Genomic DNA, 17,723 nt, shown 5'->3' on the forward strand with positions numbered 1-17,723 from the left:
CGCAAGCTCACATCCTATTTCACCGCTCTCCTGATCTGTATGGGTGTACGAGGCCAATTGTTTCTTCCTGCAATCTTTCTAGTACATCTAGGAAACATTTCCACTTCAACTCAGTATGCCCAGCTCACATTGAACATTACGAAAGCGAGTGGTCTCATTGATTTCCTCACAATCCGATCTCTCTCCCCCACTTCCCCCTCCACTTCTCTTTCTTTCTCATTCTGTCTCTCTCTCTCTCTCTCTCTCTCTCTCTCTTTCTCACACACTTTCTCACTTTCTCCCAACGCCACGTCACTGAAGAGTTTTCAGGCGCAGTGAAGACGTTTCTGATCCGACCGCCGTACGACCAGCATCCAACCACAAAGGACCATCTGTCTCACCTCAAGCCCTCCGGAGGACCGGAAACCCCATTGCTATCCCAGGAACCCCCTCTACCGCCCGCGTCTGCGCCCGTTTCACCCGACAGAGCCCACTCTGACACACACCCCTCTGTGGAAACTAGCCAGCCAATCAGGCGCCGCTACAGTCAAAAACAAAAGGATGTTCATGATGTTGACGAGTTAGATGAAGGACAAAATGAGGGCGATGGAGAGCCAGGGGGTGAATCATGCAGGCAGGACCCCTTTTGTCTTTACCCAGGGGACAGCCGGGACCCCCTCCCTCACAGCGCTCCTGTCCTCACCAGAAGGAGGAAAAAGTCCCTGTCGTGGCATGGAGATACCGGAGAGCTGTCTCCCTCCGTGTCTCCCCCCACCACTGCACCCTCTCTCGCTCAGGGTGAGTCCCAGACACTGGGCTGAAAGGTTGACTGGTGGAGTCGAGGCTGCATCAACCCACTGTCATGGTGCCAGTTCTCTGTTTACAGTCTGTTTGTTTGTTTGTTTGTTTGTTTGTTTGTTTGTGTGTGTATGTATGTATGTGTGTGTGTGTGTGTGCGTGTGCGCGTGTGTTTTAGTGCCCAATGATAAGGTTAAAAGGTCAAGCGATATAACACACTGTGCGGCCGACCTCTACAAGATGACCTGTGACCTTGAAAAGGTGTGACAATTTTCTATCTGGCTAATGTGCACAAACATACTGTCAACTCAAATGATCAAGAGATCAGATATTTATCCTGTATTCAGTAGCGTGTTTGCAATGGTGAGCTGTGTGTGTGTGTGTGTGTGTGTGTGTGTGTGTGTGTGTGTGTGTGTGTGTGTGTTGTGTTGTCTGACGTGAGTGTGCACACAGGAGAATGCTCATTTCATCGTGGTGGACATGGTTCTGGAGGTCCTAGAGGGGGTCAAGTGGACCCTGTGCCTGAGGCAGACAGCCCCGGGGCCAAACACAGAGAAACACACACAGCTCCAAGAGGAGGCCTCCGGAACCAAAGATGAGGCGGATCCACTCAAGAAACTCTCTGTGGTGTCCACTGACAGCGGGTTCGAGGGTGAGAGCTTGTCTACTGGCACGTTATGTATTGTATGAACTGGAGTTTATTTTATATAAAGGGAAATGTGTTGGGGGTGGGGGGGGGGATCAGAGTACTAGTTTTTTCATTGGTTTTCATTTCATGACAGTGTTGCAAATACATGGACATGCATTCCACCTCCAGTCATAACAGATGGGTGATTATAGAGAGAGAAATAGCAGGAAGTTGGGGGGGCAGACACCTTGAAAGACAATGGATGCTTTGTCAGTGAATACAAACCAAACCTTGTTCAGGGTGGTGACTTGAATATCTCCACCTGTTTGAACTGCAGACTATGAGATGAAGAGAGGACCAATGAGCAGAAATTCACCCTTTAAAAAGTCCTTTAACAGGTCAGAAACCACACCGATTTCAACATTCATACCGTCCTATATGTCATCAATTAACTAGAATATTTCTTCATAATTCTTTTTTTTATTTTTTATTAAATCACTCCTCCCCTCAAGGCATAGTTCCCTCCACTGTCCCATGATGCATTGCTCTGCGGAGACGCTGGCCGAGCAGCTGGTGTTGGGATTCAGGAAGCAGTGGTTTCCCCGCCAGGAACCGAGAGGCGGGCGCCGGCGCCAAAGCCTCATGACATCACTATCTATCTATCTATCTATCTATCTATCTATCTATCTATCTATCTACATATATATATATATACACACATACATACATACAGTATATATCTACATGATTAGGCTTCAAAGGTGTTTCTTTTGAATGCACAGCATTTTATTACTCAGAATACTCTGTATTCAGATGGCATTTTTTAAATTGGCAGTGTAAATTGAAATAAATCATGTTTTTCTTTCACATAGAAATGTACAAAATGCTAATCGTATTGCACAGGTAATGTCAAAATACTCCTTGTCATTATATACATGGAGACAGTGTTCTTCGTGTTTTGATTCTAACACATTTGGGGCACTCTTCATCTCTGAAACAGTCACTGTGAAAACAGGCCCTGCACTCTGAAACAGAGAGACATGCATACATTTAGCCTTTACAAAGATACCCAGATAGCAAGCGGATGTGTAATGATTCTGGGCCATATATGGGCCGGAACTAAGCCACAAGGGCCAGATCTGGCCTGTATATGGCCCAGATCCGCTTGCTATCTGGGTAATATATTGAGTTCAATTGAAACCGACGCCTAAAGCGATGACTTGTATAGGATGCTCACCTTTGCACTGTGTGCACGTCTCACTCTGGAAGGGAAAGAGAACGTCATTCTGCTTGCAGAACTCACACATAAAGCCTCTGGCAACACAGATCTGAGGGAGGAAAACTTCAGATTTAAACCTTATCACCTTGGATCACAAATCATTCAACAACAGAATGAACCATCATAGGCCAGTGGTACAGTCAATCAACATGGTCCCCTGTTGTGATTATAACTAACCTGACAGCTCTCTACGTGGGAGACGGCTGACCGGAGCACTGCCCTGGCCAATGGTACGAGCTGACCTCGTTTGACCCTCAGGAGGTCATCCATTGAGAACAGGTGTGGCCCCAGTGTCAGGTGACCAGGAAGTTGATCAAATTCCCTCAGCACCCTGAGCAGGTCCACACAAGCCAGGTAGAAGTGAGTGTGCAGGCAAGCCAACACCAGACACGTTACCAAGAGACCAGAAACATCACCACGTCACCAGACACATTACCACGTCACCAGACACATTACCACGTCACCAGACACATTACCACGTCACCAGACACATTACCACGTCACCAGACACATCACCATGTCACCAGACACATTACCACGTCACCAGACACATTACCACGTCACCAGACACATTACCACGTCACCAGACACATTACCACGTCACCAGACACATTACCACGTCACCAGACACATTACCAAGAGACCAGAAACATTACCACGTCACCAGAAACATTACCATGTCACCAGACACATCACCATGTCACCAGACACATTACCATGTCACCAGACACATCACCATGTCACCAGACACATCACCATGTCACCAGACACATCACCATGTCACAAGAAACATTACCATGTCCCCATGCCATGAGGGAAATATGATCATCCAACAGCTAAGCTGGTCGAACTAAACTCAAAAGGTAATGAATCGGGCAAAGCAAATGTGTTATATTCCTTTTGTTATATTATTATTATGATTATGGTGATTATTATTATTACTATTATTATAATTATATCGATATTAATGCTACTACTACTACTACAAATAATAACAACAACAACAATAATAATAATACTCATAATAATAATAAATAACACACACAAAAACACTTTATTTGTATATCAACTTTCATACAAATAAATGCAGCTCAAAGTGTTGCATATTGACTGAACTGAGGTGTTTGTGTGCCAGGATTCTGGACATGTACATGGGAGAACGTGAGTTCACATTTAATAGCCAACACCAGGTTATGTGGTACGATGTGTGGTTATTGAAAAGAGTCATTGTATTTACCCCCCTGATAATCTGCACGCTGCCAGCAGCCTCTTAATGCTGAGCAGTCGTTCCTGGAGGTCCTTGGGAAGAGAGAGTAGAGAGGGTTGATGAAATCAGTGTGAAAGAGAGACGTCTGGGGCCCTGCTACTCTCCCTCCTACTCTCCCTGGCGCCGCTGGAGATTAGGAGAACCAATCAAAGATACAGACTCATCCACAGTGACTCCAGAATTCCTCTCTCTTTCTCTCTCTCTCTCACACACACACACACACAAACACACACGCACACAAACACACTCTGTCTCACACACACACAAACACACACACACAAACACACTGTCTCACACACACACACACACACACACACACACACACACACACACACACTCTCTCTCTCTCTCTCTCACACACACACACACACACACACACACACTCTCTCTCTCTCTCTCTCTCTCTCTCTCACACACACACACACACACACACACACACACACACACACACACACACACACACACACACACACACACACACACACACACACAGACTTCTCTCATTCTCTCTCACTGTTGTGCCACAGCTCTCACAGAGCTCACCCTAAACTTGTCCAGTTCTCTGACCCGACTGTAGAGGCTCTTGCCGACGCAGTTGAGGTCGAACAGAGGCTGGTACCACACAGAGTCCAGTAGCTGTTTGGAGAAGTCGCTCACAGGGTGCCTTCTGAAGTCCCACTGGGTCAGAACCCGGCCCAGAATCACCGACTCGGACCCGCTGTGGCAACAGTCGCAGAAGTACTTTCCAAAGTAATCGCAGTACCGCAGCTTCTTAATGTATCCTAAACGACAGGGAACAATATCGAAGCAAGCAGTTAGCAATTAGCCTGGAGTTTCAATGTAGGCTATGTTGTTAACAGTAAAGATGATCATCCCTTCTCAACAGTTTCCTTTGGAAAGCATTCCTAGACTTCATTGAGGTAAATTGAGGTAAATTATCTGATAATCAGTGTAACATATTGTAGGGTAGTTTCCTGTTTACTGTCAAAAGATGAAGACCAGTATTTGCAGGCTGGAGTATGGGCCCGGCCTGTAAGTGAGTCTTTAGAATAACACCTCCATTAGGCGCCTCAGAAAGGCAGCGAAGCCGCTAAACCAGGACCTTCCACCATAACAACAACATAATTCACCTGGTCTCTGATAACCATGGCTCTGTCAGCATGAGCACAGCAGTGTGTGTGTGTGTGTGTGTGTGTGTGTGTGTGTGTGTGTGTGTGTGTGTGTGTGTGTGCGTGCGTGCGTGTCCGTGTGTGTGTCTGATAATCTTCACACAGGTAATACATAACAGATGAGTTGTATAAATCAGTCAGTCACACACACACACACACACACACACACACACACACACACGCCAGTAAGCATTCCTCCACAACTACTCAGAAATGGCAACACACACTCCTATATGTCATCAATTAACTAGAATATTTCTTCATAATTCTTTTTTTTATTTTTTATTAAATCACTCCTCCCCTCAAGGCATAGTTCCCTCCACTGTCCCATGATGCATTGCTCTGCGGAGACGCTGGCCGAGCAGCTGGTGTTGGGATTCAGGAAGCAGTGGTTTCCCCGCCAGGAACCGAGAGGCGGGCGCCGGCGCCAAAGCCTCATGACATCACTGCAGGAAGTGAGAAACGCCGTCTTCCCGTCCCTTCACAAGGATGCACATGCTTATCACTATCAGGCTTACTTTTTACCCATAGTTCAGTGTTTCAATACAAGCGGGTACATTCACAACACAGCGGCTGTTCGAATCCCGCTTCCTCCAGTCTACATGTAAGTGTCCCTGAGCAAGACACTGAACCCCCAATTGCTCCCAGTGAGCAGACTAGCGCCTTGTATGGCCTGCTGGCGCCACTGGTGTGTGAGTGAGTGTGTGTGTGTGTGTAAATGGGTGAATGAGAGGCCATTGTAAAGCGCTTTGTCCCTTAGGGGTGAGAAAAGCACTATATAAGTGCAGTCCATTTACCATTTACATTGCAGAAATGCCGATGAGGTAATCCTGTGAAGTATTCATTTGTTGTATTTCATTAGTAGAATACACAAAGGGTAGAATCAATGACAGTTAATGCCAACATGTCCCTCTACACACAGTTACATGATTGATACACCTTATAAAAACCTGGTAAAAACTAGACTACCTCATTTATCATAGATCCTCTTCTGCCACAGGTATTTTAACCATGATTCTGAGTTATATCATCAAACCTGCTGTATATCATTAATACTCACTGAATCGGCCAACTAATGAGTAGGCCTACATCCTAGAACCATGATATGATGCCACCTGGACACCATCATGCCCTGTTTGTGCCCTCAGCTGCCTGGCACTGTAACCATGGTGAGTGATGCCCGCCTGAGTCTGAGGGAGGAGATTAGGCAGAGGACCAGGATGAGGGGCACACTGACCTGGGAACCACCACGCTTCCAGATCATCTTCACTGTCCACCCCTCTCACAGGTAACGTCTGTGTGTGTGTGTGTGTGTGTGTGTGTGTGTGTGTGTGTGTGTGTGTGTGTGTGTGTGTGTGTGTGTGTGCGCGTGTGTGTATTGGTAACATAACACGTGAGTGAAGAGACTTAAAGGTTGAGGATGTTGCGGAGTATCAAGTGTGATGTTGCGTCTCAGTGTGTCATGGTGTTTCCATATGGTGATCTTACTTCCTGTACCTATGCCTGTTTCCCCTCTATCTACTGTAGACGCAGTGAGGTGATCGCTGCCCAGCACTTCCTCTGCGCTGGCTGTGGGACGGATATAGAACCCAGTAAGTACCGCTCACATCCAGAGGGAATGGATCCAGACTCATCAGATCAAGCATGTAGTCACAGCTCCTCTAGGAAGTCTACACAGTCTTGGTTTGAGTGATAAAAGCACTTCTAAGCTGAGATCTTACTGAGAGCTGAAATCCCGTAGCCTATAGGGTATGCCTATGCTATAGAAAGCTTGTTGCTCACCTTATGTAACACAAACCGAAGCAGTTCTCCAATCCAGGCTTTGCGGAGTTTGTCACTCCCCAGTATTGTAATGCTCTGAGGGAGTGTGTGTTGCCATTTCTGAGTAGTTGTGGAGGAATGCTTACTGGCGTGTGTGTGTGTGTGTGTGTGTGTGTGTGTGTGTGTGTGACTGACTGACTGATTTATACAACTCATCTGTTATGTATTACCTGTGTGAAGATTATCAGACACACACACGGACACGCACGCACGCACACACACACACACACACACACACACACACACACACACACACACACACACACACACACACTGCTGTGCTCATGCTGACAGAGCCATGGTTATCAGAGACCAGGTGAATTATGTTGTTGTTATGGTGGAAGGTCCTGGTTTAGCGGCTTCGCTGCCTTTCTGAGGCGCCTAATGGAGGTGTTATTCTAAAGACTCACTTACAGGCCGGGCCCATACTCCAGCCTGCAAATACTGGTCTTCATCTTTTGACAGTAAACAGGAAACTACCCTACAATATGTTACACTGATTATCAGATAATTTACCTCAATTTACCTCAATGAAGTCTAGGAATGCTTTCCAAAGGAAACTGTTGAGAAGGGATGATCATCTTTACTGTTAACAACATAGCCTACATTGAAACTCCAGGCTAATTGCTAACTGCTTGCTTCGATATTGTTCCCTGTCGTTTAGGATACATTAAGAAGCTGCGGTACTGCGATTACTTTGGAAAGTACTTCTGCGACTGTTGCCACAGCGGGTCCGAGTCGGTGATTCTGGGCCGGGTTCTGACCCAGTGGGACTTCAGAAGGCACCCTGTGAGCGACTTCTCCAAACAGCTACTGGACTCTGTGTGGTACCAGCCTCTGTTCGACCTCAACTGCGTCGGCAAGAGCCTCTACAGTCGGGTCAGAGAACTGGACAAGTTTAGGGTGAGCTCTGTGAGAGCTGTGGCACAACAGTGAGAGAGAATGAGAGAAGTCTGTGTGTGTGTGTGTGTGTGTGTGTGTGTGTGTGTGTGTGTGTGTGTGTGTGTGTGTGTGTGTGTGTGTGTGTGTGTGTGTGTGAGAGAGAGAGAGAGAGAGAGAGAGAGAGTGTGTGTGTGTGTGTGTGTGTGTGTGTGAGAGAGAGAGAGAGAGAGTGTGTGTGTGTGTGTGTGTGTGTGTGTGTGTGTGTGTGTGTGTGAGACAGTGTGTTTGTGTGTGTGTGTTTGTGTGTGTGTGAGACAGAGTGTGTTTGTGTGCGTGTGTGTTTGTGTGTGTGTGTGTGTGAGAGAGAGAGAGAAAGAGAGAGGAATTCTGGAGTCACTGTGGATGAGTCTGTATCTTTGATTGGTTCTCCTAATCTCCAGCGGCGCCAGGGAGAGTAGGAGGGAGAGTAGCAGGGCCCCAGACGTCTCTCTTTCACACTGATTTCATCAACCCTCTCTACTCTCTCTTCCCAAGGACCTCCAGGAACGACTGCTCAGCATTAAGAGGCTGCTGGCAGCGTGCAGATTATCAGGGGGGTAAATACAATGACTCTTTTCAATAACCACACATCGTACCACATAACCTGGTGTTGGCTATTAAATGTGAACTCACGTTCTCCCATGTACATGTCCAGAATCCTGGCACACAAACACCTCAGTTCAGTCAATATGCAACACTTTGAGCTGCATTTATTTGTATGAAAGTTGATATACAAATAAAGTGTTTTTGTGTGTGTTATTTATTATTATTATGAGTATTATTATTATTGTTGTTGTTGTTATTATTTGTAGTAGTAGTAGTAGCATTAATATCGATATAATTATAATAATAGTAATAATAATAATCACCATAATCATAATAATAATATAACAAAAGGAATATAACACATTTGCTTTGCCCGATTCATTACCTTTTGAGTTTAGTTCGACCAGCTTAGCTGTTGGATGATCATATTTCCCTCATGGCATGGGGACATGGTAATGTTTCTTGTGACATGGTGATGTGTCTGGTGACATGGTGATGTGTCTGGTGACATGGTGATGTGTCTGGTGACATGGTAATGTGTCTGGTGACATGGTGATGTGTCTGGTGACATGGTAATGTTTCTGGTGACGTGGTAATGTTTCTGGTCTCTTGGTAATGTGTCTGGTGACGTGGTAATGTGTCTGGTGACGTGGTAATGTGTCTGGTGACGTGGTAATGTGTCTGGTGACGTGGTAATGTGTCTGGTGACGTGGTAATGTGTCTGGTGACATGGTGATGTGTCTGGTGACGTGGTAATGTGTCTGGTGACGTGGTAATGTGTCTGGTGACGTGGTAATGTGTCTGGTGACGTGGTAATGTGTCTGGTGACGTGGTGATGTTTCTGGTCTCTTGGTAACGTGTCTGGTGTTGGCTTGCCTGCACACTCACTTCTACCTGGCTTGTGTGGACCTGCTCAGGGTGCTGAGGGAATTTGATCAACTTCCTGGTCACCTGACACTGGGGCCACACCTGTTCTCAATGGATGACCTCCTGAGGGTCAAACGAGGTCAGCTCGTACCATTGGCCAGGGCAGTGCTCCGGTCAGCCGTCTCCCACGTAGAGAGCTGTCAGGTTAGTTATAATCACAACAGGGGACCATGTTGATTGACTGTACCACTGGCCTATGATGGTTCATTCTGTTGTTGAATGATTTGTGATCCAAGGTGATAAGGTTTAAATCTGAAGTTTTCCTCCCTCAGATCTGTGTTGCCAGAGGCTTTATGTGTGAGTTCTGCAAGCAGAATGACGTTCTCTTTCCCTTCCAGAGTGAGACGTGCACACAGTGCAAAGGTGAGCATCCTATACAAGTCATCGCTTTAGGCGTCGGTTTCAATTGAACTCAATATATTACCCAGATAGCAAGCGGATCTGGGCCATATACAGGCCAGATCTGGCCCTTGTGGCTTAGTTCCGGCCCATATATGGCCCAGAATCATTACACATCCGCTTGCTATCTGGGTATCTTTGTAAAGGCTAAATGTATGCATGTCTCTCTGTTTCAGAGTGCAGGGCCTGTTTTCACAGTGACTGTTTCAGAGATGAAGAGTGCCCCAAATGTGTTAGAATCAAAACACGAAGAACACTGTCTCCATGTATATAATGACAAGGAGTATTTTGACATTACCTGTGCAATACGATTAGCATTTTGTACATTTCTATGTGAAAGAAAAACATGATTTATTTCAATTTACACTGCCAATTTAAAAAATGCCATCTGAATACAGAGTATTCTGAGTAATAAAATGCTGTGCATTCAAAAGAAACACCTTTGAAGCCTAATCATGTAGATATATACTGTATGTATGTATGTGTGTATATATATATATATGTAGATAGATAGATAGATAGATAGATAGATAGATAGATAGATAGATAGATAGATAGATAGATAGATAGATAGATAGATAGATGGCGCCATCTGTAGAACATTTGAGTAAATCTGCATTTTCCCTACAGAAAATTATCTTGTTCCGCTCACTCATCTCACAAACAAAACACTCTTTATAACTTGTTCGCCTCAATGGAGTGGACCATTGGTAAAATACCTATCGCCTGCTCTTCAGTACTGGCACATAATCATTGTAATGGTTATAGCTCACGACAGGATGTATTTCTGAATTTGATACCTTGCATTGTCTAAATTCCAATAGCACATTATAAATCAATTTCAACAGCTTGTGTTGCGTTTACGCCAGACTGACAGATTAGAGCTAGTATATCTGCACAGCAACAATAACAATATGGTCTAAAAGCATTGTCAGAAGTGGGATTCGAACCCACGCCTCCATTCGGAGACCAGAATGCCCTACACCGGGAAGGATTTTCACCTTGAGTCTGGCGCCTTAGACCGCTCGGCCATCCTGACAACCGTACAAACGATGTAGCTAGGAGGATATTTATGGGACAAGACCAAAGTTATAAGCTGATTTTTCTTTGATATATAATCGAGTCTACATCTACCGCTTCGTTTTACTAGGCTAGTTTTGGCTAGACTTATGAGGCGAGTATTTATCATCGGGACGGTTAAGAATTAAGCTAGTTTTTCAATAGCACAAGAGATTATATGTCTTGGAGTTTGTCTTTACTACGCAGTAGAAAAATTTAATAAACTACACACTCCCAGAAAAAAAGTATTGTCAGAAGTGGGATTTGAACCCACGCCTCCATTCGGAGACCAGAAATCCCATTACTATGGAAGGTTGAACCTTGAGTCTGGCGCCTTAGACCACTCGGCCATCCTGACAACTCCGCTACGTAGAGCGATAACAGAGTATATATACTTTTTTTCCTCGCAACGAGTTTTCTCTACTCAAACTTAACACGTAATACGATAACATCCAGACAGTTTAACCATGTTTCTTTTACTGTCTTATAGGCTATGGCTCCACAATTTACAAGGACTGGCTAGCTACTTGCTAGCTTAGCCTAATGCTACTGTTAACTCTCCAGTCTCCAGCTGATTTACACTCGCTTACTGACAACCTTTTTATTTATTTATGTATCTTTCTTACTTGCAAAAATGCTATTTCCTCGGATAGACAAGTATGAGAAAGAATCAAAAACACTAATGATGCCAGCATAGTTCGATTGTACGCAGATTTCATTGCACGTGTGTCCATGTGATCAACTAGCCCCGCCCATCATACGTAATGACTAGTCATTCCTATGAAACATAATTAGTATTTCAGCAAATAACGTCTTAGAAATATCTGTTAACACGTAGATTATAATTTTGAACGTGTGCTAACCCTTAATCGTTTTCTGAGGGGGAAACCCTACATATATATCGCATGAGAAAACAATTCCCCTCTCAACCTATATGAAATTATTTGAGACACAGGCATGTTTAATAATAAATCCATGTAGAATCAGTTTGTTTAGGACTCGGAACACTGTGGGTAAGTAAGGTAAGTAGACTTTTTTCAGCCCAATTATTTTGTCTACATCCTTGGTGCACATTTGCTGTAAAATGCAAGCCGAGATACGCCATGTAGGAATGCCAATAATTAGAAATGTCTCTTGATTTGTTAATGTCGGTGATGCAGAAATGTCAAATGCACTGCTGATGGCCATTCAGACCAATGAATAGCTACAACTTACCACTAGGTGGCGACAAAGCTCCATGCTGTTTATTTTTTTTTTTTTTTTATGTGTTTACTTAATGCGTTACTGGACAACAGTACACTGTCGATGGGAATCTATTCGCTATTCAAATTTTGAAACAACTTTACTTGTTACCATAGTTGAGTTATTTATTATTAACTTGACTGTAAATATGCTTTTGATTCGGTTAAGTTACTTCTCGTTCTCTATTGGAGAATGGTTTGTCACGTGACCCAGAAGCATAGTTTATCAGTTTGTAACGTTCCAAACTTATAGTTTAAGATTATTGGTAAACCCACAACCTACGCAGTTCATGTTTTAAGTGTTGCTTTATGCTATTTGCTGAATTTCACATTTTGGAGCAAATTGGGTCTAACTCCGACCGAACTTTACATGACTGAGAATGACTACCTTTCTCCGCAGGCCTCTTCGGTATCGCTTCTCGGCCTTTTGGCTAAGATCAAGTGTAGTATCTGTTCTTATCAGTTTAATATCTGATACGTCCCCTACCCGGGGACCATATATTAAATTGATTTTTGGAACAGGGAGATGGAATAGGGGCTTGCTCCGTCCACTCCACGCATCGACCTGGTATTGCAGTACCTCCAGGAACGGTGCACTTCCCCCCGGGGAAAAAAGCATGTTGAAATGGAAACCTTAATTATAGGAAGAAAAGGTTTTAGGAGCATTGTGCTGTTGTGTATATGCTATCGTAGTTGCTATCCTATGAATCGTAAAGTTTATTGATCAAAACATAGTTCTCAATTACATTGTATTAGGCTACATTATTTTGCTTCATTGTTCCTGTGTGTGATATACTTCGTCTTCGTCAGAGTTATTCTGAGACTTTTCCTTACACAGAAATTGCAGTTAAAAAGGTATTTTTGTGTTCAGTCTATTCACTGCCCATATGATTGCCTGACTGTATTGAATGGCTGCTGATCTTTTTTTAATTTTATTTATATTTTTATAATAGGCCTATGTATGTATGTATGTATGTATGTATGTATGTAAGTTCTATAGACTATGAATAACGTTCAAATTGTCAGGCTTGTGAGGATGAGTGTAGGAGGTTTGTGTCTTGATGTAAACCCTATTCTCTCATCAGGTGCCTCAACACAGAGAGGTGGTGATTTACGAGCCTTGAAGAAACGCACCTCCTGCTGTTCCCTGTGCCATTGTCTGTTATTCATGACTTCTTTTTACAAACCCACAAAAGAAAGACTCATCTTCAGCTTCACTTTTCGAGGGCAGTTGTCCATGAATGCTTGAATGATTATTGTTTTGAAAAATGTTATAATGGAATGTTGATGTTAACATGCACATTCAAACATATACCATGTCAACATTGTCAGGGCGTGTTGCTTATTTTACAAATAATTCACAAATAAGTATCATTATCTTTCTCTGAAACATCAAACTGATCACATGAAGTAGGAATGTAAGTGGATTGTTCGTTTTTTTTTATTTCAGACTATACAATACACAGGTGCAGACAAAGACAAAACAAAACTACTCACCATTGTGTATATTGTGCTATAACCATATTGTAATATTATCACTTTGTGGGCCATCTCAAAGGATGTAAGATGCACAAGCCACCCTTCACTGCTAGGATGTCCTCTCTCGTCCTCTAGGATGTCCTCTCTCTAGTCCTCTAGGATGTCCTCTCTAGTCCTCTAGGATGTCTTCTCTCTAGTCCTCTAGGATGTCCTCTCTAGTCCTCTAGGACGTCCTCTCTCGTCCTCTAGGATGTCCTCTCTCTAGTCCTCTAGGATGTCCTCTCTCTAGTCCTCTAGGATGTCCTCTCTAGTCCTCTAGGATGTCCTCTCTCTAGTCCTCTAGGATGTCCTCTCTCTAGTCCTCTAGGATGTCCTCTCTCTAGTCCTCTAGGATATCTTCTCTCTAGTCCTCTAGGATGTCCTCTCTAGTCCTCTAGGATGTCCTCTCTAGTCCTCTAGGATGTCCACTCTCGTCCTGTAGGATGTCCTCTCTAGTCCTGTAGGATGTCCTCTCTCTAGTCCTCTAGGATGTCCTCTCTCTAGTCCTCTAGGATGTCCTCTCTAGTCCTCTAGGATGTCCACTCTCGTCCTGTAGGATGTCCTCTCTCTCGTCCTCTAGGATGTCCTCTCTCTAGTCCTCTAGGATGTCCTCTCTAGTCCTCTAGGATGTCCTCTCTAGTCCTCTAGGATGTCCTCTCTAGTCCTCTAGGATGTCCTCTCTCTAGTCCTCTAGGATGTCCTCTCTCTCGTCCTCTAGGATGTTCTCTCTCGTCCTCTAGGATGTCCTCTCTCTAGTCCTCTAGGATGTCCTCTCTAGTCCTCTAGGATGTCCTCTCTCTCGTCCTCTAGGATGTCCTCTCTCGTCCTCTAGGATGTTCTCTCTCGTCCTCTAGGATGTCCTCTCTCGTCCTCTAGGATGTCCTCTCTCTTGTCCTCTAGGACGTCCTCTCTCTAGTCCTCTAGGATGTCCTCTCTCTAGTCCTCTAGGATGTCCTCTCTAGTCCTCTAGGATGTCCTCTCTAGTCCTCTAGGATGTCCTCTCTAGTCCTCTAGGATGTCCTCTCTCTAGTCCTCTAGGATGTCCTCTCTCTCGTCCTCTAGGATGTTCTCTCTCGTCCTCTAGGATGTCCTCTCTCTAGTCCTCTAGGATGTCCTCTCTCTAGTCCTCTAGGATGTCCTCTCTAGTCCTCTAGGATGTCCACTCTCGTCCTGTAGGATGTCCTCTCTCTCGTCCTCTAGGATGTTCTCTCTAGTCCTCTAGGACATCCTCTCTCTAGTCCTCTAGGATGTCCTCTCTAGTCCTCTAGGATGTCCTCTCTAGTCCTCTAGGATGTCCTCTCTCTCGTCCTCTAGGATGTCCTCTCTCGTCCTCTAGGATGTTCTCTCTCGTCCTCTAGGATGTCCTCTCTCGTCCTCTAGGATGTCCTCTCTCTTGTCCTCTAGGACGTCCTCTCTCTAGTCCTCTAGGATGTCCTCTCTAGTCCTCTAGGACGTCCTCTCTCGTCCTCTAGGACGTCCTCTCTCTCGTCCTCTAGGATGTCCTCTCTCTTGTCCTCTAGGACGTCCTCTCTCTAGTCCTCTAGGATGTCCTCTCTCTAGTCCTCTAGGATGTCCTCTCTAGTCCTCTAGGACGTCCTCTCTCGTCCTCTAGGACGTCCTCTCTCTAGTCCTCTAGGACATCCTCTCTCTAGTCCTCTAGGACGTCCTCTCTCTCGTCCTCTAGGATGTTCTCTCTCTAGTCCTCTAGGACATCCTCTCTCTCGTCCTCTAGGATGTCCTCTCTCTCGTCCTCTAGGATGTCCTCTCTCTCGTCCTCTAGGATGTCCTCTCTCTAGTCCTCTAGGACATCCTCTCTCTCGTCCTCTAGGATGTCCTCTCTCTCGTCCTCTAGGATGTCCTCTCTCTCGTCCTCTAGGATGTCCTCTCTCTAGTCCTCTAGGATGCCCTCTCTAGTCCTCTAGGATGTCCTCTCTCGTCCTCTAGGATGTTCTCTCTCTAGTCCTCTAGGATGTTCTCTCTCTAGTCCTCTAGGATGTCCTCTCTCGTTCTCTAGGACGTCCTCTCTCTAGTCCTCTAGGATGTCCTCTCTCTAGTCCTCTAGGACATCCTCTCTCTAGTCCTCTCTGTTTTACTAGATTTGCTTCATTTCAAATTTGTATTATTGCTTGCTGTTGATAGATAATGCAAACCTAAACCACAAAGCCATTTAAATTACAATACACATATCACTGCCACTATAGTCCATTTGATTAGAGTATGAATATCAGGTAGCATAACAAAACATACATTATGTGTAACGCTGGGTTCAGGGTCAAATTAAATCTCCCACCCATCAATACTTCTATGATGAACCAAAATGTTCACTTTTGCATTTCACCCTGCATGCAGTTTTTGGGTTGACAGTAAAGCTGCTCAGTGAACCTGCTGTCCAGACTGCATGCGTCTGTCCAGTCCAACTACTTCCCTTTGGGAAAGGCTCTCCAGCGCATTCACAATGTTGGCACAACCTTAATAATAATGCTTCAGGTTAATGAAGATTGTCCTTCAGGTTCACCAGATTGTCCTTGCAGAAATATTACACTAAAGACTCTGTGATACACCAGGCTCTGTGATGTCAGGTGGGCCTGTGTTGACAAGCTGGAAGTGACTACCAGTGAAGAAAGCCAGTGGTTGAATGTGGAAACCTGTGTGTGTGCAATTCCTCCACCAAAACCAGATTAATGTCACGCTTGTTATCGTCTTGATTACAAGTCTGTAATAACCAGCGCGCTATCAATCTTACTACTCGCATCATTGATTCGACTGCATTTTCAAAAGACTTTGCACCAACATTGAACTGTGGCTTCGATTCTATTTTGTGATTATTTGATGTGTGCAGAATATGTTCTCTAATGTTTGCGTCACTGAGGGTTTCAAACATCCTCTTTCTCTGCTCACATAAAGTAGCCTACATGAATATTAGTCAACACTGGCACAAAACAAGGACATGGTGACGGGGACAGACAGATTATAGACAGCGTGTACAAACTCTAAAAGGCCTCGATACTCAGGCTGGTCGGTGTGTCAAACACGAAGCTGAAAGATAGCAGTTGTGTTGTTAAAACCTTTTTTTGCAGAGTAGTTGGCATATCTGAAATAGCCTAGAGAGATAGAGACGGTCAGTTGACATGGCTGTAGGTTTCATGAGTACGCTGGTGTTGTGGATCCTGGTGTGGCTATCAGGATGCAGCCAAAGAACCTCGTCTGAAGGTAAGCTGTGAGACTGACGCACATTAGCCTATAACACATTAGCCTATAACACATTAGGCTATAACACATTAGCCTATAACACATGCTGGAATACGTTCTTCTTTCAGAGGAACTTTATCAGTCCTACACATAGCAGACCGTGTGACCAGGCAGTTGTGTCCAGCTACACCAGAGCATACATGGAGTCAGAGAGTTCATTACAGGATTTCTATACTATAGGCCTACATTTCATGACTAATAGTGTTTTCATATCGTCACAGTGTCAACAGAGCATGTCTTCTTCCCTGCTGCTGGTGAAGACAAAGTCTTTCTCCAAGCTCCCAAGCTGAGAAGATGGACTCATGAGTACCAGTGGCGGTGGACGTCGCATGACGGCCGCCACTCCAACACCGTAGTAGTCACGTTCACCAGAAACACATGGAGAATCCCTTGGAAAATGGAGAGAGTGTTTTCTGAGGGGAAAGATTCTACACTGTGCATTGAGCCAAACTTTAACATTGCAGGGGTGTATTTGCTCACCCAAACAGAACCAGCTGAAGAACCTTTGGCAATTTTTGAAGTATTTGCTGTTAAAGGTGAGCTGTTCAGTCTCTCTACATGACGTAAACGTTTGAATTACCCATGTGAATATTGGAAACCATGTATTTGTAACATCATTACATAGGCCTAGGGCCTACTGCATGTCAGCAACTCTCAGTAATCAAATGACGCTTCTCTTAAGCTGTGTTTCTCCATTTGCAGTTCTACCTCGTAGTTTTCTGGACCCGAAGCTGTCCCGCCGTCGCCGGATCGTGTCCCGCGGCTCTGATGTGAGCATGAGCTGCGCGTTGTCCCGTCTGCCCGATGGTGCCACGCTGCATTGGGCCAGAGAGGAAGGCCCGACGCCCAACACCACACTGTTCTACAACAACACCTCTCACATCATCTTCCACAACGTCGAGCAGCACTTCTGGGGGACGTA

At 44.8% G+C, this 17,723-nt stretch overlaps 1 protein-coding gene across 1 annotated transcript; it reads left to right on the forward strand.

Moving 5' to 3' along the window:
- Positions 1-726: 726 nt before the first annotated feature.
- Positions 727-10,008, forward strand: rubcnl (rubicon like autophagy enhancer; the record flags this gene model as incomplete). Its single annotated transcript, XM_084452133.1, has 14 exons — positions 727-777; positions 956-1,038; positions 1,231-1,429; positions 1,743-1,803; positions 1,918-2,053; positions 4,529-4,701; positions 5,428-5,575; positions 6,269-6,408; positions 6,648-6,712; positions 7,606-7,844; positions 8,358-8,419; positions 9,326-9,479; positions 9,608-9,698; positions 9,911-10,008. Exons 2-14 carry the CDS (start codon positions 1,018-1,020, stop codon positions 10,006-10,008), a joined length of 1,587 nt encoding a protein of 528 aa, XP_084308259.1. The 5' UTR covers positions 727-777; positions 956-1,017.
- Positions 10,009-17,723: the final 7,715 nt, after the last annotated feature.

Source organism: Borostomias antarcticus (assembly GCF_949987555.1).
Source record: "Borostomias antarcticus genome assembly, chromosome: 17".
In the NCBI taxonomy this organism is placed as follows: domain Eukaryota; kingdom Metazoa; phylum Chordata; class Actinopteri; order Stomiiformes; family Stomiidae; genus Borostomias; species Borostomias antarcticus.